The sequence below is a fragment of the Marmota flaviventris genome, chromosome 16 (assembly GCF_047511675.1).
Source record: "Marmota flaviventris isolate mMarFla1 chromosome 16, mMarFla1.hap1, whole genome shotgun sequence".
NCBI classification, from domain to species: Eukaryota; Metazoa; Chordata; class Mammalia; order Rodentia; family Sciuridae; genus Marmota; species Marmota flaviventris.
The window spans coordinates 58,255,606-58,279,639 of NC_092513.1; the positions used below are offsets into that span (position 1 = coordinate 58,255,606).

At 39.1% G+C, this 24,034-nt stretch overlaps 1 protein-coding gene across 2 annotated transcripts in view; it reads left to right on the forward strand.

Moving 5' to 3' along the window:
* The window catches only part of LOC139702195 (receptor-type tyrosine-protein phosphatase gamma-like), a 146,434-nt gene extending 131,354 nt beyond the window's left edge, over positions 1 to 15,080 (forward strand). For both annotated transcript variants that reach the window (XM_071602696.1, XM_071602697.1), the window contains 3 exons: positions 7,761 to 7,811; positions 8,619 to 8,689; positions 13,678 to 15,080. In XM_071602696.1, coding sequence (XP_071458797.1) covers positions 7,761 to 7,811; positions 8,619 to 8,689; positions 13,678 to 13,714 — 159 coding nt within the window. In that variant the 3' untranslated portion in view covers positions 13,715 to 15,080. The remainder of the gene's footprint in view (positions 1 to 7,760; positions 7,812 to 8,618; positions 8,690 to 13,677) is intronic.
* The last annotated feature ends 8,954 nt before the right edge of the window (positions 15,081 to 24,034 follow it).

Sequence of the window (24,034 nt, forward strand, 5' to 3'; positions counted from 1 at the left end):
ATCCATGTGTCAGATTCCGATTAGTCTATGCCCTTCACAGTACTTTGCCAGTCTCACACACCCAGAGCTTAATTCCTACCATTCTTTTACACATATTAGCGATGTCATGTAGACCAAGTGCTGTGGTTTAAATGCAGAATGTCCACCAAAAGTTCATGTGTTAAAGGCTTACACACCAGAGTGGCAATGTTGGGAGGTAATGGAAACTTTAAGAGGTGTGGCCTACTGTGTGCCCCACACTGTGTTTCTCCTGCCTTTAGTGCAGTCTGCTTGTGTACAGCAGAGCTAACCAAGAGAACCTACCACAATAATGGGAGTGTTCTGCGTTGGCACTGTCCTATCTAGAGGCCCCAGCCATAGGAGACCAGTGGGCTGAAATGTGGCTACTGTGACTCCAAAATTCAATTCTTAGGTTTATATAGTGCATATTTTTAGAGAGAGAGAGAGAGAGAGAGAGATAATATCTTTTTTTTTTTTTTTTGATAGATGGACACAACACAATGCCTTTATTTTTATGAGGTGCTGAGAATCGAACCCGGGTCCCACCCATGCTAGGCGAGCACTCTACTGCTGGGTCACAATACCAGCCCCATATACTGCATATTAATTTACATTTCCCAATGCCACATGAGACTAGTGGCTTTGTCTTAGTCTCTGCAGAGTTCTGGGCTTCTTTCCTCTGCCTATTGAAATGTAATCCTTCTTATAATCCTTTTATGCTCAAGTTCCTGCTCTGTGTTAGGCTTTGCATGAGATGGGGCTGGGTATCAAGATGAAAAAACTGAGGCATAATTCAAAGAAACAGACCAAGAAAGGTTATAGAGCCCAGTGAGAGCCAGAGCCACTTCGACAGAAGCACAGCATTTTGGGGAGACAAAAAAGGACACAGATAAGGAGAGCAGTAAAAATGTCATCTGGGAGCAATCAGGGATGAGGGCAAGAATGAGGTCTCAAAATAGGAGAAATGGGGTGAGAACTAGAAGACTCCAGAATCAAGGGAATTACAAGAGGGTAGAATTCTAAGCAGAGGAGTGAGTGGGTTACAGATACCAGGCACGTGCAGATACCAGAGGGAGGGAGAAGACGGTACAGGATAAAAAATGTTCATCCAAGCCTTCCACAAATGCTTCCACAAGCTTTATTTCTCTTAGCTCAACTACCCTAAGTCCATATTAAATATTTCTGTTTATAAAATAGAGATACTGAGGCTTATTAATCTAAAATCATCTGGCCCAGGGCACAGAGCTAGAAATTAGATCTTGTCTGGCTTCAGACTCCCGGCTCTCTTCACAAGTCCACAGTGCCTCTCTATTAGGTTTCTAGCACTTATTGGATTACCATTGTGTGACAGAACAGGAACCCAATGGCAGTGGAAGAGTGGTTAAATATGTGGTAAAGACGCAATCATACCTCTGTGTTAGAGAAGTAAATCGAAGAGAAACAGAAGGTGAAGCAGAGTCAAGATAGTGATTATAGTGCTCAGGGTGTGTGTGTGTGTGTGTGTGTGTGTGTGTGTGTGTGAGTGTGTTTAGTAATCTAGTAGTATGTTGGTCATTTTTTTCATTACTATAAGGAAATACTTGAGGAAGGCTACTTTGTAAAGAAAAGAAGTTAATTTAGCTCACAGTTTTGGAAGCTGGAACTTTCAACAGCATTATGCAGGCTTTTGTAAGGGTCCCTATTGGCTGCATCACATTAGGGGAACACCTGAGTATCTCTGTATCCCCCTTTTCCCCTCTCTTTATAAAGCCACTTGGAATTCAATCATGAGGCCTCTATCATAATCATCTAATCTACTCTAATCACTTTCCAAACCACTAAACTCTATAGTGGGATTAAGTTTCCACCTTCTTAATACCATTAATATAAAACATTGGAGATTGAATTCTTGTGTCATTTCAGGGGGGAGTTTGTCCACGTGAACCATATTCATGCCATAGCAGGTAGATATAAACATAACTTGGGGGGCTGAAAAGACATAGTAACTGCAATCAGAAATTAAGAAAAGAAGAAAAGAAAAAGGAGAAGTGGCAGAAGAAAATCACAGACAAGATAGGAGGAGATTCCATTGGTGAACAAGCACATATATTTTTCAGTCAGGGTGAATACTCAGTAAACACTGTGGCTGCAAGCAAAAATGAAGTGTGTGCTAGTGCACAGGAATGGGGAGCCAGACAAAGTGATTGAATGCTGTGATAAAGATTTTGCAGAGTACTGTGGTGGTTCATAAAAGAGGTGTGTCATCTAGACCTGGAGTTGAGGCTGGAGGGGTTTTACAGTTCATGCTCCCAGCAAACATAGTGCCTGGGATTAGTGGGGGACAGCAGGTAGCCAAATATCAGGATATCTGTGAGGTGGAAGACCTCTGTAAACATGTTAAGGGAAAGAATTAGGAGTGAGGGAGAAATTGGAAATCTTGGAAAGTACACAGTTGATGCAGACTGTCTGCAAGGAGGCAGGAGGGAGCGAGCCAGAGCACAGATCAGTTCAGCCTCACAGGGGACAGGCCCTCAGAGAGGCAGGTACAGATGCACTTCAGCATAAAACATAAATGACAAATGTGGGATGGCACATGCTCCTGAGAATATCAGTTTTCCAGGTGACAAAAGGAGAAAGGCCATGACTGAGACCCTGGAGGAACTGGGGAAAGACCTGTTTTAGGGAGGGTCAGGGATTCTGGGGAAGGGACTATCCTGGAGTAGGAGCTAGCCTTCTCTTCTCTTGGGGAGAGGATGAAGAAGGGAAAGATCTAACTAAGACTGAAGTTTCTGACAGCAGGATCTGGCAGACTGGAATCCTGTGACAGGTGACCACCAAAGTCCTCATGGAACTGGGAAGGGTCAGACTGTGACTCTTTGAATCAGGATTCTGAGAATGTCCAGATGAATGTGAACCAGCCAGTTCTTACCTCCGAGCTTTAGTTTCACATCCTTGAAGGCAAACTGACCAAAGGAACTCTAAAGTTTCGTGTTATATGAAGCATAGTTTCTATTGTTTGTCCACATTCTGGTTAAGAGATCCACATTTGAATAAGAGATATATCTGCCTCAGATGTGCATTAATCCACATGGATTCCAGACCGCTACAGCATTCAAGGTGTTGGTCTGAGAACCAGCAATAGAATACAAATAGGGAGTCTGGATTTTTAAATTATTATTATTATGTTGTTGTAATTTTTATACCTTTATTTAATTTATTTATTTGTATGTGGTGCTGAGGATGGAACCCAGTGCCTCACACGTGGTAGGCAAGTGCTCTGAGCCACAGCTACAGCCCTAGAAGCCTGTATTTTTTAAAGAGAATGATTCAGTATGAAGATGTAAGCAATGTTACTATCTCTGGGAAGGGCCATCCATTTCTGCTTCTGCTAAAAGTGAATTTTGTAGAAAATCTGGAAGAGAATGTTGCAGTAAGATTAGGTACCATTGAGACAAGTTCTGTCAGTGATTGATCTATACTTTATGCAGACCATAAAAGATGTTTTATCCCTTCTTTAAGAATTTATAGACCTTCTTTTGAAAACAATCTAATCTAACAATAGTAAACTCTGATTTTGAGAGAATACATTCTTTTCAGTAGTTCTCCATATTGCTTATATCAAGCCACTGATTTATCAACTGACACAATGGATTAACCTTACCTCCTAAGCACATTTCCATTCCTTTACCTAAGAATTCAGCAGTACTGTGTGGATTTCCTGCATGCAGTAGGAAAGGAGTTCTGGGAGAGAATGTGGCTCCTTTGGAGAACTCTTGCAATCATTTAATAAAGATATCTGTGTACATCTTGTTGTGTTCTGTAGATCTTCAAGTGAGAGATTTTCATCTAGGAGAAGATCTCTCTGCTCCCAGAAATAGTTCCTGTTCCCAAAAGGTTTAATCCTTAGAGAGTTTTCACTTCATGTCCATTGATCCAATTTGGTTATCAGATCTGCTTACATTTTTTTTTAAGAAAATCAATACTCGATTTTATTGCTACGTACAAGAAGTCCACTTTAAATATAAAGATATGGATAACTTAAAAGTAAAAGAATAAAAAATATATATGATGCAAACACTCATTACAGAAATTGGTGTGCTATATTAACATGAGACAGAGCTAACTCCAGAACAAGCCATATACCAAGGATAAACAATGACAAACACCATAAAGGTGAAAACATAAGAATCCTAAATGCATATTATCAAATAACAGAAAGTCAAAATATATGAAAAAAGAATTGAAAAGACACAGACAAATAAATTGACTGTACAATACTCCTCCATCTGTGATTGATAAGAAGACAAGAAAAGTCAATAAATATACAGAAGACTTAAACGACACTATGAACCAGCTTAACCTAATAGCCCTTTATGAAACTCAACTCCAAACCAGAAAAACACATGTTTGTTTCAAATGTACATAACACAATCACCATGAGAGTCTCTAGTTGCGTCATAAAATAAGTCCCAAATAAATTATTGAAACCATAAATAGAAGTTTCTCTGGAACCAATCAAATAGAACCAAAATTCAATAATAAAGGGAAATCCCTAAATATGTAGAATAAAGCAACAGGCTTTCTTAAATAACTCATGAGTGAAGGAAGAAGTCACAAAGAAAATTCAAATATATTTGGAAATGAATGAGAATTAAAACACAACATGTCAAAATCTGGGGAATGCAGGAAAACAGTTCTCAGGGGGAAATCTGCTTACTTTTGATAGGCAAACCATGTTATAAAGGAAATGCAGAAACATATACAATTGTAAAACAAATTGTCTAACTGGGAGATTCTCCTTTCACTACTAAATTAAGTGGTGGTTTTGAAAAACGTGAGACTAAAGGGAAATAGGTAATCCCAGAATAAATTAAGGAGAAAACCTTGAAAGCTTAGGTATTTTAAAACTAAGTACTACATTTTACAACTTAAAGTAATGAAGTTTCCTGTCTAAAACTTCATATTGTAATATTTATGCCAACTTCTGTTAACTTTTTTCTGATGGTATTCTTGCAAATAAATGTATACATAAGTATAGTTACATATTTACATTTTTGTTTGAAGCTAGCTCTTCCTCTCCCTCACATTTGTTTATGGGGAACCCAGAACAGATCTCTTCTGCAACTTTCACATTCCCAGGTACCAATAAAAGATTCTTTCCAAATGTGTGCATAAGACACCTAAAAACACAAAAATGCAAGTGTGTGTGTGTGTGTGTGTGTGTGTGAGCACACACACACACACAGACACACACACACACACACACACTCCTGTCCTCACACAGCCTTACTTTAGTTTCATAAATGCTCTTCACCTTGGGAACAGCAAACTGCTATCTACTCCAAGTGCAAACTTCTATTTGTCTTTCTAAATTCTGTATGAGTGGTCACAGTGAATTAAATTTCCAGTGGGGAAGACAGGATTGGTCTCATATCTTTTCCTCACACCTCCCATGTCTATTGTTGTCACTGTTAGAAACCCAAACCCATGGGGTCTTTGTTCATCTCTCCTGCTGGGTCTTCTCCCTGGCACGCATGCAGCCAGTTAACATGCTGGTGCAGTTGTGTACCTCAACAACAATGTTTCAGACCTAGGAAACCACATTCCTCCCATAAGATTATAATGGATCTGGAAAATTCCTATCACCAAGTATTTTTGCTGTTTACTTTTCTATATTCAGACATGTTTAAAGACACAAGTAGTTATCATTTTGGTACAATTGTCTAAAGCAGTCACAGACTTGTAGCCTAGGAGCAATAGGCTCCATGATAGAGCCTAGGCATGCAGCAGCCTCTGCCATCCCAGTGTGTGCTGGTGCACTGCAGGATGTTCACGCAATGATGAAATCTTGAAAGCATTTCTCAGAATGTATCCCCGTAAGCAACATATGGCTCTGATATGTGACCTCTCAACTGCTTTAGTCAGAAAACAGAAGAAAGGAACTTTGAAGACATTTACATTCTGATTATAGACTGGTTTTATCTGGGAAGGAGCAAGACACCTTTGGTCCCCCTGCCTGACCACAGGCTTCTGTGAGCAGGGGCCAGGTGAGTTTCTTCATGAATTCCAAAAGGCTGGACACATCAAAAACACTCAGTGAATACTTGAAAAGAAGTAGAAAAATAATTACAAAAGAACATATAAGCTGGTTTAATACAACTTATTTCATTGAAGGAAAATTTCCATTTGGTACTCCCTTTCCCTTGATTTCTTCTTTCTGGGATAAACAGACTTAAATTTAATGTATATAACTGTACACATAATAGATTCATTATAACTGAATGAAGTTCACTACAGTTCCATTTGATAGGACAGAAACATACCTACATTTAGCCTACTCTTTTGTATAATGTTATTGGTAATTCAGCCTAATCCATTATGTCCCATAATTTCCTCTGTGTTTTCTGAAAATCAAATGCAGATACTGGCCAAATGACACAAAGATATATAAAGACATTAAAATTACTTTAATAGAAACAGAACTACCAGCAGAATATATGATGAGAACATTTGCTGTTGAACAATTCACAATAGCTAAACTGTGGAGCCAACCTAGATGCCCTTCAGTGAATGAATGGATAAAAAAAAAATGTGGCATATATACACAATGGAATTTTACTGAGCGATAAAAGAGAATAAAATCATGGCATTTGCAGGTAAATGGATGGCTTTGGAGAAGATAATGCTAAGTGAAGTTAGCCAATCCCAAAAAACAAATGCCGAATGTTTTCTCTGATATAAGGAGGCTGACTCATAGTGGGGTTGAGAGGGGGAGTGTGGGAGGGATATATGAATTCTAGATAGGGAAGAGGGGAGGGAGATAAAGGGAGGAGGCAGGAGATTAGCAAGGATGGTGGAATGTGATGGACATCATTATCCAAAGTACATGTATGAAGACACAAATTGGGTGTCAACCTACTTTATATACAAACACAGATAAGAAAAATTGTACTCTAAAGGTGTAATAAGAATTGTAATACATTCGCTGTCATGTATTTAAAAAAATAAAATCAATAAAAATAAATAAATAAAAAAGAAGATTTGCTGCTGAGAAGGTAAGTTTAAAAGCTCTGGTGGTGCTATACTAGCCTCATTACCTTATCTAGCATCATTTATACAAGTTCACACCTGACCGAAGATAGGCTCTGTCTGGCTTTTTTTTCTCAAGGTTGCATCTTCCCCTCTGATTCTGTAATAGTTCACTTCCATCTTTAACATAAATTATTCTCATTTCATAACAATCTATATATTGCAACTAAACCAGAAGATAACATATATATGTCTATTTTCTTTTTAGCCTGGTTGATATTCTTCTGCCCATCTCTCTTTGTTAACAGATCAGTTTGTGAAATTTTGATGAATGTCCTTCAGGTTCAATAAATTTCCTGCATATTGAGTGTCCACTTGGGTTTCCCAGTAGTGAGTTAGTATCAGTGTTAAGACACAGGTCCTAACTCCTCCTGGAATCCCTCAGGATTCCAAACAGCTTGTTCAGGCCCACAGTTACACATGAGCTGATGATTTTTCAGGCAGAATCTACCTACCTGGAAAACTAAGTGACCAATGCCCTTTGGACCCAGGACACTCTTGCATGAACCAGCGCATTCATTCATGCTCACTGTCATACTGAGTCTAGCCTTTCGTAGTTGCTGGTGTTGGTGAATGCTGTGCTTTGGTTCTACCCTGCCTCATTCCATGTGCATGGATGAGGCTTCTTCTCTGGGAAGCACTGTAGGGCGTAACAGGGAATTTCCTTATTCCCCCTCTTGTTGCTGACATAGGGAGAGGCCAGAAGTGAAGAAGACTGCAGTCCATCCACAGAAGTGTCACAGGTAGGCTATGGGGAAGGTGGAGATGTGACTGAGAGACACTCTGCCTTCCAGAGGCCCACAGACTTCAATCAAGAGCTCCTTCTCCATCACCGAGCCATGCGCAGCTGCACCAGATGCAGCAACTTTGTTGTGAATTTGTTCTGCTTACACTCATTTAATAGTACCAGGTCCCCTTGAAGGACAGGGTTATAAGCAGACTGCTGGGCAGTTGGCTCTTGACCTTCCTTTCTACTCTGTATTTTCATTGCATCTTTTTGGATTAACAAGACCAGTTCTAGAAAATTCAAGGAAATAGCAGCACCTGCTTATTGGATAATCTACACTGATAATTTGAAATATCATTCCTGGTTTGCTAATCCAAATTTGTCAGAGAATCACAATATTGAGAAGACTGGTTTATTTTATTTTGTTTCTTATACTATTTAGCATTTCTTTCTTAGTCTTTTTCTTAAAATAATTTTTGTTTAGTTGTAAATGGACACAATATGCTGAGAGCCATAGCCGAGTCCGAATGATGCATGGCATTTTTGCCAGAACAGAGTGGTTGAGAGGTGACGCCAGCAAGCCATTGAAATGATAATGGTTATGTTAAGCTGTGTATATTAGACCCCTGCTGTCTGCCTGCGCCTGCTACTTTGGAGTTCTCATGGAGATTCCTGGAGAGTTCCCATTGGTTGGGGAAGTGCTGGAGGAGGGATTTCCGGTTGTTGGTTCCTGGAGGAGCCGCGTGGCGTTTGGGAGAATTCCCGGGGAGTGTGTGTGGAGTGTGCTGGTGGACTTCAGAAATAAAGTTTGTTCCTGCTTCAGTGGCTCCTGGTTTGTGCCCAGCCAGACTGCGGCATTTGGCGGCCCGTGCAGGGAACACCTGAAGCTCGGAGGTAAGTGAAATTGTTCACCCCTAAGGGAAGGTGAGAGAATGGGTGACCATTTCAAAAAACAATGTGTTCTTGTTTTGATTTGTTTTGTTTTTGTTTCAAGCTGCCTATCCCTAGAACTTTCTCAGGCAAACTGGGAAAAATGGTTGGCTCAAGGTTTGAAGTTGTTCACCCCTGAGGAAGAGATAGAAATAGACCACAAATGCACATGTCAAAAAAATAGGAAAATTGATACAACGATTTTTTGTTCCGTTTTTGTTTCATTCTGTTTTGGTTTTGTTTTGTGTTATATTAGATCAGAAATTAGCAAAAAACAAACTGAAAGAATGTTAATTAAATTGTTAGAGGTCCAGACTATGGTAGAAAACATGTTAGATCAAGCAAAAGAGAAGGTCTCTCGAGCTAGTCAGACAGAGGAAGAAAATTTAAAGGAAGAAAGCTTAGAGGAGAAACAGCTATCGGGGGGAAGCTACAACAGGAGGCTGCTACTAACACCGTTCTATCACCAGAGGGCATAATTCAACCAGCAGCTCCATCTATGGAGAGAGCTGAGTGGCCCTCAACCCCTGTAGTTGATAGATGGGATCCTGAGACAGGACCTCAAAGATTAGCATGCCCTGTACTTGAGCAGGCATGAGGGCAGCAAATTCACCGAGCTCTAGATTTCAAAACAGTGAAGCAGTTAAAGGAGGCTGTAACAACCTATGGTCCCCAAGCACCCTTCACTGTAAGCATGGTCGAATGCATTACCAACTTGGACATGATGCCAGCAGACTGGACTAGTATGTGTAAAGCTGTGCTAAATGGAGGGCAATATTTGTTATGGAAGGTTGCCAATGAGGAATTTTGCACAGAAATGGCTAGGCGAAATGCAGCAGCTGGTTATCCTCAGAGAAATCTAGATATGTTATTAGGAAAGGGACCTTATGAGCGTCAGCTGCAACAAATTTCATATGATCCGGCCATATATTCACAAATTGCTGCAGATGCAGTTAGGGCATGGAAGACTTTACAAGGACATGGAGATTTACAAGGTCAATTATCTAAGGTAATACAGGGAGTTAATGAACCTTACGCTGAATTTGTTGATAGGCTTACTCAAACAGCTGCCAGAGTTTTGGGGGATACAGAGCAAGCAATGCCATTAATTAAACAGCTAGCCTTTGAACAAGCAAACAGATGGTGTAAGGAGGCCATTAGACCATGGAAACATGGAGATTTAAACACATATATCAAATTATGTAAAGACATTAATGAACAAGGGAAAGTCCTGGCAGCTGCAGTACAACAGGCTTTAGAGGCCAGGCCAAAAACATGCTACAATTGTGAACAAACAGGACATTTTAAAAGGAGTTGCCCCATAGGAGGAGGGTTTAACAAAGCTAGGTATCAAAGGAGTAGAATACCAGGTATTTGCCCATGATGCCGTAGAGGGAGACATTGGGCTAATGAATGCCATTCTCAAACCACCATAGAAGGTACTCCGTTACCAAAAAACGGACAAGGACCAGGTGTTTACCCATGATATCATGGAGAAAGGCATCGGGCTCCATTGCCAAAAAATGGACAGGGGGGCCCAATGCTCCAGGGCCCATGACCACAAACATACAGGGCACTGGAGGAACCCAGAAACACCATGGAGGAACCCAGCAACACCATCAGGGTAGTGCCCAGGACACATTATCCATCAGATCTCTCATCAGACAAACCAGAGGGAGCGCAGGGTTGGACATCTGTGCCTCCACCAGAGCAGTACTAACTCCAGAGATGGGAGTTCAAATCATTCCCACAGGGGTAAAAGGACCTCTTCCCCAAGGAACAGTAGGCTTATTGTAAGGACGCAGTTCTTCTACTCTAAAAGGACTTATGATAAGTCCTGGGGTAATTGATCCTGATTATGAAGGTGAAATAAAAATTATAGCTAGTTCTCCAAAGGGTATATCAGTAATTTCACCAGGAGATAGAATAACACAGTTATTAATAATACCCAGCCTGCATGATAAATTTTCCAGTAGTACTATAGAAAGAGGTTCCAGGGGATTAGGCTCCACAGGTGTAGATTGGGCTATGCTGTCTTTAAAATTAGATTCTCGCCCAATGCTAAAACTAAATATTCAAGGACATGAATTTAATGGACTACTGGATACAGGTGCAGACCTTAGCATCATCTCTCATCAAGAATGGCCAAAACATTGGCCATTACAACAGGCCACTCAAATGCTTCGAGGCCTAGGAGTGGCAACTAATCCCCATAGAATTGCAATGGTATTAGATTGGAAGGATCCTGAAGGATGTGAAGGAACTATACAGCCATATGTATTGGATCATCTTCCTATAAATTTATGGGGACGAGATGTCCTAGATCAATTAGGTTTGACATTAACAAATAACATCAATCCAAATGTGCCCACTATTAGGGCTAGACAAGGTTTTAGGAAAGAAAAAAGATTAGGAGAACAAGAACAAGATATAGCAGCATCAATTCAAATAGATCAAGGAATAAATAGACATGGACTGGGTTTTCAGAAGGGGTCACTGAGACAATAAAAATTACTTGGAAATCAGAAAGACCAGTATGGGTTCCTCAGTGGCCCCTGACTAAAGAAAAGATACAAGTAGCCCATGACCTGGTCAAACAACAATTAGCGGAGGGACATATACAACCTTCCATATCTCCCCACAGTTCTCCCATTTTTGTCATTAAAAAGAAGTCTGGTAAATGGAGATTATTGCAAGATTTAAGAGCCATCAATAATGAGATGGTTATTATGGGACCTGCTCAATCGGGAATTCCCCAATTGTCTTCTTTGCCAAAAACCTGGTATGTTTTAGCTATAGATATTAAAGATTGTTTTTTTCAATTCCAATTCATCCTGAGGATAGTCCACATTTTGCATTTACTATCCCTGCACTGAATCATGAAGGTCCCGATCAGAGATATGAATGGAAAGAACTCCCTCAAGGGATGGCTAACAGCCCAACTACGTGTCAAATTTATGTTAACAAAGCAATCCAGCCACTTAGAAATCAAAATCCTGAACTACAAATATTTCACTATATGGATGATGTATTGTTAGCACACAAAGATAAAAACACATTGCTAGAATGTTATGCCACATTTACAAATTTATTAAAAAATTATAATCTAGAGATAGCAATAGATAAAGTACAATTAAATTTTCCAATTAATTATTTAGGAGTTCTATTATCCTCAACCATGGTCCGTCCACCAAAAATTCAAATACGAGTAGATCAACTCAGATCACTTAACGACTATCAAAAGTTATTAGGAGACATAAATTGGATAAGGCCTTATCTAGGCATACCAACAGGAGAGTTGGGACCTTTATTTGATATCCTAAAAGGCCCATCAGATCCAAATTCACCCCGCATGTTAACTCCTGAAGCACGAAAGGCATTAAAAATCATTGAAACATATATGGAAAATATGCATTTGGATAGAATTGATATAAGTTTGCCTTTATTATTTATTGTACTACCAACAAAAAATATTCCTACAGGAGTATTTTGGCAAGAAGGTCCATTATTGTGGATCCATTTATCTTAATCTAACACTATTCTTACTAGGTATCCTGAGGCTGTAGGACAATTGATACTCAAAGGAATAAAAGCAGCAAAGGGAGTGTTTGGAATTTCTCCCAATAAAATTATTACTCCATATACTATGGATCAAATTGATGAGTTAGCTAATGAGTTAAATACTTGGGCAATAATCATGTGTAAATCTAATGTTTCATTTGATAACCACTTACCATCTAACCCTTTGTTGTCTTTTTGGTCTTCTCATCCTATAGTTTTTCCAAAAATGACAAGAAAAACACCTATCATGAATGCTCCAAATATATTCACTGATGGGTCAAATAATGGTACAGCAGCAGTAGTTACCCCTGATCAAACTTTTACATTTTTAGTACCCAAACAATCAGCTCAAAAGGTAGAGCTTAATGCAGTATTACAAGCTTTTGTGATGTTTAAAGATTCTGTATTTAATTTATTTTCTGATAGTCAATATATAGCTAATGCTATAGTATCCCTTGAAGATGCTGGTAGGATTTCCCCTTCCTCTACTGTTTTCTCTTTGTTTTCCACTATACAAAGTCTAATCTGGGACAGAAAAGATCCATTCTTTATAGTACATATCAGGGCACATACAGGATTGCCTAGAGCCCTTAGTTTGGGCAATGATTTAGCAGATAAAACTACACATGACATACATATTTTCTCTACACTAGAAGAAGCTACAAATTTTCATAAAAGGTTCCATGTCAATGCTAATACTTTACAAAAGCATTTTAAAATAACTAAGGAACAAGCTAGACAAATAATAAAACAATGTCAAAATTGTGTGACCTTTTAACCACAAGTTAAACTTGGAGTCAATCCTAGAGGACTGATAACTAACCATATTTGGCAGATGGACATCACACACTTGCCAGAATTTGGAAAATTAAAATATTTGCATGTTACAGTTGATACTTCTTCCGGATTTTTGATGGGCTCCCTTCATGCCGGAGAAAAAACTAAAGATAATATAGCTCATTGCTTACAAAATTTTGCCACTGTGGGCGTTCCAAAACAGTTAAAAACAGATAATGGTCCTGGTTATACTTCTATCTCTTTTAAACAATTTTGCTCATCATTTGGCATTACTCATATAACAGGAATCCCATACAATGCACAGGGACAAGGCGTAATTGAAAGAGCTCATCAAACTATTAAAATGTACTTATTAAAGCAAAAAGAGGGAATTGGAAAGGGGTATATATCCCCCAAAGATAAACTTAAAATAACCCTTTTTACTCTAAACTTTTAAAATTTGGATTCATCAGGACTTAGTGCTGTGGAAAGGCATATGTATCCAAAAAATATACATAAGCGTAAGGTACTTTGAAGGATATTTTAACAGGACAATGGAAAGGTCCTGACCAGTGATTGTCTGGAGTCGGTGTTCTGTTTGTGTGTTTCCACAGGGAGAACAGCAGCCGATTTGGATTCCAGAGAGACTAACCAAAGCGATTTCTACAGACCAAAAAGAAGATGATTTGACTCCAATCCATAACAGCTGATATCCAGAGCTCCAGCTTGGCTATTCTTACATCTGCAACAGTGGTTCTCCCACACCTGGAGGCTAATGAATAATGAACACCATTAAAGCCTATTTCAAATGTTAAAAACCTTGGGGCTTGCTTGTGGGAATCCCTTCAGACCCATTATGCAAGTTACAGGAAAAAGGATGGGATATCCAAAAAAGAGTCAAACCCAGGTTGTAACCAGGATGTGTTTTTCAATATCTATTTTATTATTGCCCTTTCCCACATCATAAAGTTCTATTTTATTTTTTGAGCTCATACAGACCTAGGTTAATGTTTTTCTGATCAGTTCTATTTTTTGACTGTGGAGTTTTTAAACATTGCAATGGAGATTTCACCTGTGTCAAGCTACAAGGCCTTTACTATTGTCTTATGTGTTGTATGTTATGTGTGCACACTTGTGTTTTGTGTTGTATGTCTGTATGTGCATATGTCCATATATCATATATGAGGAGCGCTCATGAAAAAATGGATCCAAATATTTTTATTATTCACGTGATTTAAATGGTAAACAGCTGTTGAGGATTGTTTTAATATGTGAACAAAAAAGGAGGTTAACAGATCTGTTTCTTTACTTTCACCTTTCCTTTTCATTATATCTAATTCTATTCAGGATACTAAATTGTTTAGAAAATTGCTTTCTTTTAGTGCCTGCTGGAATGTTACATCATTTTTTTTAGCCATCATTGCCAAAATTGCTATCTTCATCCCAGTGCCGGTGAAGACAAAGATAAAACCAAATTACAGCTTCTGCGATAGCTATCACAACAAACTGTATAAACTGATGCATCAATGAATAATGTAACTCAACAAGTGATGCTCAATCAAGGAGTCGATTTACTTTGGGAGGAAATGAACATATTAATGGCTCCCTCTGCTTTGAACTGCTTGCAGAACTTGCCTGGACTATGTATCACTTGTATGCATTGTGAACTATTTGTTGGTGCAGCAAATTGTGGTAGTGCTGGAGTATCTTTGCTGGTGGTGTCATCGGTGGTACAGTTTTTCCAAAGGAGCCGTCAATGGGCTTGGTGTCGTGGCATTTCTGTATTCTCCTCCCTTCTGCTTGTGATAGTTATTCAGCTAAAATTTGGGGGCCAATAGAGGTGAGGCAAAGAACCTCAACCCCCACTGGTGCAAAGGCCAAATTTGGGGGCCAACAGAGGTGAGGCAAAGAACCTCACCCCCACACTGGTGCAAAGGCCAAATTTGGGGGCCAACAGAGGTGAGGCAAAGAACCTCACCCCCCCACACTGGTGCAAAGGCCAAATTTGGGGGCCAACAGAGGTGAGGCAAAGAACCCACCACCCCCACTGGTGCAAAGGCCTATCCACAGGTGTGGCTGTATGCTGAACCAGTAGTCATTGATGGGTATGATCCAATTGCAATGGTACCAACCTAAGACAGGAGGCTGACGCCTTGAGGTCAGCTCATCCGATGACGGGTAAGGACCATATGTGGAATTGGACAACCTAAGACAGGCATGGTCCCCAAACCACATGCTTGGTGTTTAATTAAACAGAAGGGGGGAGATGCTGAGAGCCACAGCCAAGTCAGAATGACGCATGGCATTTTTGCCAGAATGGAGTGGTTGAGAGGTGACACCAGCAAGCCATTGAGATGATGATGGTTATGTTAAGCTGTGTATTCAATTGTATATTAGACCCCCTGCTGTCCGCTACTTTGGAGTTCTCTCGCTACTTTGGAGTTCTTGCGGGGATTCCTGGAGAGTTTGGGTTGGTTGGGGAAGTGCCAGAGGAGGGATTTCCGGTTGGGTGTTCCTGGAAGGGTCGCGTGGGTGGCGTTTGTGGGAGTTCGGATAATAAAGGAGTTCCTGTTTTGAACCTACAATTGCCTAGTGGCGATTTGGTTATTTTGTGCCCAGCCAGACTGCAGCACCCACCCGCTTTCTGTACCCCAGAGCTACACCCTAGCCTGCCTCGCTGTGATTGCTCCCTTTTAAATGTGCTCCCACCACTGTATTGTTGTCCACCACAAGGACTTAACTACAGTCTAGCTCTTAAGTGTCCCCAAAGATCATGTGTTAAGGGTTTGTTCCATGTCCTATGGTGCTACTGGGAGGTAGCACCAGACCAAACCAAACCGATATGAATTCACTCATGTTAAATGCCACATTATACATCTGCAACTCAAAGAAAAAAGATCTCCAAACAGACCAGATTTTCCAAAAAACAGGAAATTCCAGTTTACCCAAGTCAATCTAAAAAGAAAGACTCTATGCTTTAACCATTAACAACAACAACAACAACAAAGGTAACCTGAAATAATTTGACACTAACTGATCACCTTTTTTTCCTCTATTATTTGGTTTTCAAAACCCACAGTTTATAAAACCCACTGTTCTACCATTGCCTGGTAGGAGTGCTTATTCTATCTTATAAAATGAAGGCTGCCCAATTCATTAATTGCAAATAACAGCTTCATTATTACTCAATTTCTCATTGCCATAACAAAATATCTGAGGCTGGACACATTATAAGGAAAACAGGTTTATTTAGTTCACATTGCTGGAGGGTCAAATTCATGGCTGCTGGCATTGGTATGGCTCTGGTGAAGGCTTATACAGTCAGCTTATGTTAGTCATATAACAAATACCTGAAATAGTCAACTTGTAAGGAGACAAGCTTTATTTTGGTTCATTTAGAAGTTTCAATCCAAGATCAGAAAGTGCTCTCCTCACAGTCAGAAAGCCAAAAAGAGAGGCTGAGGAAGAGACTTGGGTCTCACAATCCCCTCTGAGGGCACATGCCCAGTAACTTGAAGGTCAAGCACTAGTCCCTACTTCTTAAAGGTTCTACCACCTCCTAGTAGCACCATGGGACATGGAACAAACCATTAACACATGATCTTTGGGGACACTTAAGAGCTAGACTGAAGTTAAGTCCTTGTGGTGGAGAGCAACACAGTGGTGGGTGCACATGTAAAAGGGAGCAATCACAGTGAGGAAGGCTGGGGTGTAGCTCTGGGGTACAGCACCTGCCTAATGCAGGCAAGGCCCTGGGTTCCATCCCCAGTCCCACAAAACAAACCAACCCCACACACTGAGGTGTTGAGGCAGAGGAAGCAGGAGTACTGGGCTTGCTCTTTCATAATAACTCTCTCGAGAACTAAATTAGGGTACCACACGAACTACCTGAATCCCCTCCTAGGACGACCCCCGTGACCTAAGTTTTTTAGGGTAAAGTAATATTTCCAGGCTGTATGACAAACTTTCGAGAAAGAAAGGAAGAGAGGCAGGGATGGGAGGGTGAGAGAAGGTCAGATAGATCCTGCTTCTGAGGTCTTTTTGATTTCCTGCTGTTCAAAGTACTCAGCATACTAAAGCAGGATATTTTGGAGATTCATTTTCTAAGCCCTAACACCCCAAATGAGAGACTATATGGAAGCTATTCATAACAGAAAAGAGAAGCGTCAAGAAGGCCCACCTCTTTCTCCACCCAGGGAGTCTCTGCTGCATCCCCAAACTAACCTAACCACAGGCGTTGCTGGGTTTCCCCATTTAGTCTGTTACCATTGGATCCTACTCTTTTATCCAATCACATTCCACAGTGAGCTGTCCATGCTCACTGATCCTAAGGATAAAAATAGGTCTTTTGGATTTTTATCTGAAGATTTCTGTGTAATATAAGACTTTAAGTAAATATATTATGTCTTTCTTTTGTTAACCTGTCTTTTGTTATTGAAGCATCAGTCATGAACCTATAAACCATCAGGATAGATCACCACCTTCCTGGCCCTGTAGAAAACATGTACTTGGTTGCCCACTTACTAGAAGTTGAGAGGCCTTTCCAAAAAGTTAAAATAAATACACACCATTTATAATAATAATAATAATAGCTTCTGGGGTATACTGAGTTTTAACTCTAGTTCTGTTTTTAAGATTTGTGACTTTATTTTTTTAAAATAATTGTTTTTTAGTTATAGGTTGACACAATGTCTTTATTATATTTTTATGTGGTGCTGAGGATCAAACCTAGTGCCTCACCCATGCTAGGAGAGTGCTCTACCTCTGAGCCACAACCCCAACCCCAAGATCTGTAACTTTAAACAAGCTATATTACCTCTCTAAATTTAAGTGTCTCATTCTGTGAAAGGAATAGAAAAATTTTACCTGCCAAAATTTTTTTCTAGTAATTAAACTAAATAAAATAATTAACTTAGAGCTCATAGCACAGTGCCTAGGAAATATTACATGTTAACTTTTTAATCAGATGTAGTGACACACACTTCTAGTCCCAGTAACTCAGAGGAGTCTGAGGATTGCAAGGTCCCAGCCAGCATGGGCAACTGGGTGAAACCCTGTACAAAATAAAAATAAAAATGTGTGGGTATATAGTTCAGTAGTAGAGTTCCCATGATTTCTATTCCTAGGACCACACACAAAAGAAAGGGTTTTTTTCCCATCAAAACCAAGATCTTCTTAGAAGACTTCACTAGTATCAATAGTATCCATCCTTCCCTTTCTCTATTCTCAACTCCATTTTGTTTCTTATCTAACCTCAGCTCTGTGGTTTGTCCTTCCAAAGGTACCTCAATTGGCAGGCCAATCAGAATCACTTGTGATAATTCATCTCAAACCCTAAAATTCAGGAGGGCTTAGAATGATGTGTTTCAAGCCCTGAAAGAAAATAGCTGTTGACCAATATTGCTGACCAATATTCTGTGAAAGGAATAGAAAAATTTTACCTGCCAAAATTTTTTTCTAGTAATTAAACTAAATAAAATAATTAACTTAGAGCTCATAGCACAGCAAAGCTATCCTTCAGATTTGAAGAAGAAATAAAAACTTCCAAGATAAGCAGAAACTTAAAGAATTCATGAATGCTAAGTTGGCATTACAAAAATCACTTGAAGAAATAATATGCAAAAGAAATCAAAATATGCCAAAGAAATCAAAAGCAAACTCCAGAGCTCACAAATGGACAAATCTCATTGAAGAGTTGCTAAACAAATGAGATACAGGACCAAATTAAATATTATGAATAAATCAAAATGGCACAAATTAATAAACACCTCTTTTTAATAATACTGAATATTAATGTCCTCAACTCTCCAATTAAAAGACATAGGCTGCCAAAATGGATTAAAAAATAAGAGCCAACTCTATTTTGTTTGCAAGAAAATCACCTTATAGGTAAAGACATCTAAAGGCTAAAAGTAAAAAATTAAAATTGATATACCAATCAAATGGAGCCCCAAACAAGCAGAACTAGCTACTCATGGAGCCCACAAACAAGCAGGAATACAGATTCTCATATCCAAAAAAGAGAACTTCAAGCCAAAATTAATTAGAAGAGACAAAAAAAAGTCACTTCATACTGATAAAGGGAACAAACCAACAAGAAGATATAAAAATAGTAAATATTTATGCTTCAAATGTTGATGCACTTAAACACATAAAGCAGATACTACTCAACTGGGTGATTTCAACACACCCTGCTTCAATAGATAGGTCATTCAGAAAGAAAATCAGGAAAGACCCTTCAGACCTAAAAAATTAAATGAAATGGACTTAACAGAAATCTACAGAATATTTCATCCAACAATAGCTGAATTCACTTTCTTCTCAGTGAAGAAAGATGCTCATGGAAACTTCTACAAAAACAGGTTACAAAGTAACTCTAGAAAACACAGGAGAATTGATATAATTTCTTGCATCCCATCAGATCATAGAAATCAACATCCCCCAAAAACTACAGAAACTATAAAAACACAGAAGATTGAACAATATACTTTGAATAATGAATGGAAATTTTTTTAGAAATTGCATAAAACAGTAATACTGATACACATTCCAGAGCCTCTAGGACACAATAAAGGTAGTTCTAAGAGGAAAGTTGATATCTATGAGTGACTACATTAAAAAATCTGAAGATCAAGGCCTTAGAAAAACAATAACAAAACAAATTAAAAAAAAACAGTAGAAATAATTAAAATCAGAGCCCAAAATCAATGAAATAGAAAATTTAATAAATTGTAAAAAATCAATGAAATAGTTGGTTCTTTTAACAGATAAGCAAGATAGATAAAAACCCTTAGCCATATTAACAGAAAGACAGAGACAGAGAGAGAGAGAGAGAGAGAGAGAGAGAGAGAGAGAGAAATATCACAGTTATAAAAGTAGAGATGAAAAAGATGAAATCATGACAGATATCACAGGAATCCAGAGGATCATTAGGGACTATTTTGAAAATTTATACTCCAATGAGTTGGAAAGCCAAGAAGTAAACATGTTTGTAGACATATGTGACCTGCCAAAAGTGAATCAAGAGGACATAGAAAACCTAACCAGACTAATAACTAGCAATCAGATGGAAGTACTAATAAAAGCCTAACAAAGAAAAGCCCAGGTCCAGATGGATTTTCTGTTAATTCTACCAGGACACATCAAGGAAAAAAAACTATAGATCAATATCCTTGATGAAATTAAATGTGAAAATTCTTTAAAAAAATAGTAGCAAACCATATTCAATGACATATTAAGAAGACTGACCATCATGACCAAACTGATTTTATTCCAGGGATGTAAGGAAGGTTTATCATATGCAAATCAATAAATATATGACAGAAGATTATTATCCAGATACATAAAGAACTCAAAAATTTACCATCAAAAATCTAAATAACCAAATCAGTAAATGGGCAAATGAGTTATACAGAAACCTCTCAAAAGAATAAATACAAATGGCCAACAAATATATATAAAAAATGTTCAACATGAGCAATTACATTTGATTTGCAGTTTGCAAACTAAGACTATACTGAGATTTCATCTTCATTTATTTAGAGTGGCAGTAATCACAATTACAAACAATAATAAATGCTGGAGAGGACGTGCAGAGAAAGAAACACTTTTACACTGCTGGTGCAATTGTTAATTAGTATAACTGCTATGGAAATCAGTATGGAAGTTACTCAAAAGACTAGGAATGAAACCACTACGTGACCATTGGTATTTATTCTAAAGAATTAAAATCAGCATACTGTGTTATTACATGCATGCCATGTTTACAGCAACACAGTTCACACTAGCCAAATTATGGAATCTGCCTATGTAGCTATCAATGATAAGTAGATAAAGAAAATGCGGTATATATATATACACAATGGAGTTTTATTCAGCCATAAAGAAGAATGAAACGATGTCATTTGCAGGAAAATGAATAGAACTTGAAAGCATTGTTTAGCAAAGTAAGCCAGATTCAGAAAGTAAACAGTCGTATGTTTTCTGTCATATATTTCTCGTATATAGAAGCTAGAGAGAAAAAAAGGAAAGGAAACATACAGGGGTGGGGGAATCTCATGAAAAAGAAAGGGAGACCAGTGGAGCAGAGGACAGGGACCAGGGGGAGGAACAGGGGAGGGAAAAGGGAAATACTGGGGAACAAAATTGACCAAATTACATTGTTATATAATGTGCATATATGAATATGTAACAATGAACACCACTACTATATACATATATACTTATACATTTATAACAATATAAATATATATGAATAATTATATACATAATTGTATATATATGTGTAATTATAATCCACCAATTAAAATATGGGAAACCAAGCAAACAAATCCAAAGATGAAAACAACAGCAAAAAACACCCAACGACAACAAAGTTGACTCAATCACCATGCTAGAAACTCATTCCTTTACCATTCTGTAAGCCCATTTTGGGAAACTCAAAAACTGCACAGTATCTTCCACGTCCCCTGGCCTTTCAGCTATTAAGACTTAAAAATTATGCTGTTGAGCCTAGGACTGTCTTCTATTTTCAGACAGAAAGTTTCTGCCTCTTTGTAGCCTTTTCATTTCTCCTTCATTGACTCTCCAAACCATGTTCAGTGGGGACTAGGAAGTCTGATGCAATCCGACTGTCAAAAGTCAAGAGGTGGACCTTTGTGGGATTCACTGGAAATTTCCCTAAGAAATTATATAAAGCTGGAATGCAGGGAGAGTGCATCATCCTTTTCCTAAGAGGACCCACTCTTTCCATTGAGGATGTGCCCATTTTCTCTTGTTCTATCCCTGCTAAAAAAACTTTTTTCTTTTACTAAGTCTCCTGTGTTGCCTGGAATCATCTTAAGCAAGAACCTAAGAATCTGGGACAGAAACATCCATGTCTGTCATGCTCTGGCGCCACCTGCTGGTCTCCTCTGCAACACCAGCTGTGCATGCATGCAAACTGACTATAGATTCTTGCTGCATGGGAATTTTGAAGAAGCCCCAGGATAGGAAGAAAGAAGTACAGCAACACAGGTATAGCAACATGTTATCAGGTTGTTCCTGTGAAGAGAGAGCCAAAGTCTGAGTGATACTGGGGGTTGCATGAGGGGCAGAGAAAATGTAAGGCAGAAGGGATTTGAGTGACATCTGTCAAGAATTGAGGGTTTGAGATTTTTATCCAATTTACAAGTTAAGCAAGCTTGCCATAATCTCATAGATACTGGTAGAAGAGATCAGACTCTGGGACAAAGAATTTTTTAATTCATAAACATAGAAGTAGTCAGGGTAACAGCATTTCCCTAACAGCCAATTCCATGAAAAATGTGAAGCTTAATTCTTTTTTTTTTTTGGTATCAGGGATTGAACTCAGGGGAACTTAACCACTGAATCACATCCACATCCCCAGCCCTTTTTATATTTTATTTAGAGACATGCTCTCACTAAGTTGCTTAGAGTCTTGCTAAATTGCTAATGCTGGTCTTTGAACCCTTGATCCTCCTGCCTCAGCCTCCCAAGGCTTTAAAGGCATGCACCAGCGTACCAGATGTGAAGCTTAATTACAGTTACCTTCTTTTATGAGAGGTAGAACCATAGAGACTCAGAAAAAAATCACCCCATAATAGTATATAGGAAGTACCCTATAAAATTACTAAAACTTGAGTATGTACCCTAACTCCCCTACTTTGCCCTGGCATGAGATTTTGTTTCACTTACCTTTGATGCACCCAACGCTAATCATAACTTTAATCCGTGAATGGTGACACTCTACACACACACACACACATGCCCCTACCTTCCCTGTTCAAACTTATTTAATCTCAGGCTACACAGAAACAAGCAAGCTAGAAGACAGACTCTGAGAGGCCAAGGCCCAGGTCTGTGCTGTATCCCAGAATATTGAACAGTACCTGATACCTAGTAGGACCTCAACATCTCTCTGTTCAGTGTATATATGACCAGAAATACCTGTCTGACTTCCCTGTAGAGCACTGTGTTCAGTAGGATGCACCATTTAAAAGTGAGATTTCCTGGGGCTGGGGCCGGGGCTCAGCAGTAGAGCACTCGCCTAGCACACAGGAGGCTCTGGGTTCCATCCTCAGCACCAGATAAAAATAAATAAATAAAATAAAGCTACTGTGTCCAACTACAACTGAAAGAAGAAATATTTATTTTAAAAAGTGAGATTTCCAATCCATGAAACTACAAAAGGCCTGAAGGCTGACAGCTCGGGAAAACGTCCTATAAGAAAAAAGGTTTGCAGCTTCACAGATGTGATGGTTTATTAGTGTCCCTCAAAAGTTCCTGTGTGAGACAGTGCAAGTTATGAGAGCCTTAACCTAATTAGTGCATTGAACCCCTGGTACGGATTAACTGGGTGGTGATGTAGGCAGTAGGGTGTGGTTGGAGGAGGAAGGTCTCTAGGGACTGCCATTGGGGTTTCTTATTCTGTCCTGGTGAGGGGAGCTCTCTCTCTGCTTCCCAGGTGTCCTGTCCTGAGCTGCTTCCCTACTCCACACTCTTCTGCAGTGATGTTCTCAACCCTGATGAGTTGTTCAAAAATCAACTCAAATAGGCTATTGGTGGCTTCCCTTATCTTTGGTCTGTATCTTGCTCAAGCAGTTGGTTACTAAATGCAGCCGTCCCCAAAAAGAGATCATCTCCTCTCAGCTGCATCCTGGGTAATGATCAGGAAAAACAGTTTGGCAGTTTCTTAATAAAATCAAACACACACCCATCACAGAACCCAGCAAATCTCACTCCTAGCTATTTATCCTAGAGAAATAAGAACTTAGGCTCACACAAAAGCCTGTACATGAATGTTTAGATGGCTGTCTTCATAATCACCCCAAACTGAAACGAATTCAAAAGTCCCTAAACTGTTGAATTGTGGGGAGCTACTCTGAATGATTCATACCTTCCATCCTGGAGCGGAAAGACTTTGACCGGTCACTACATCTTGTAGTGATGTGGACATTGCTCCGGTCCAGG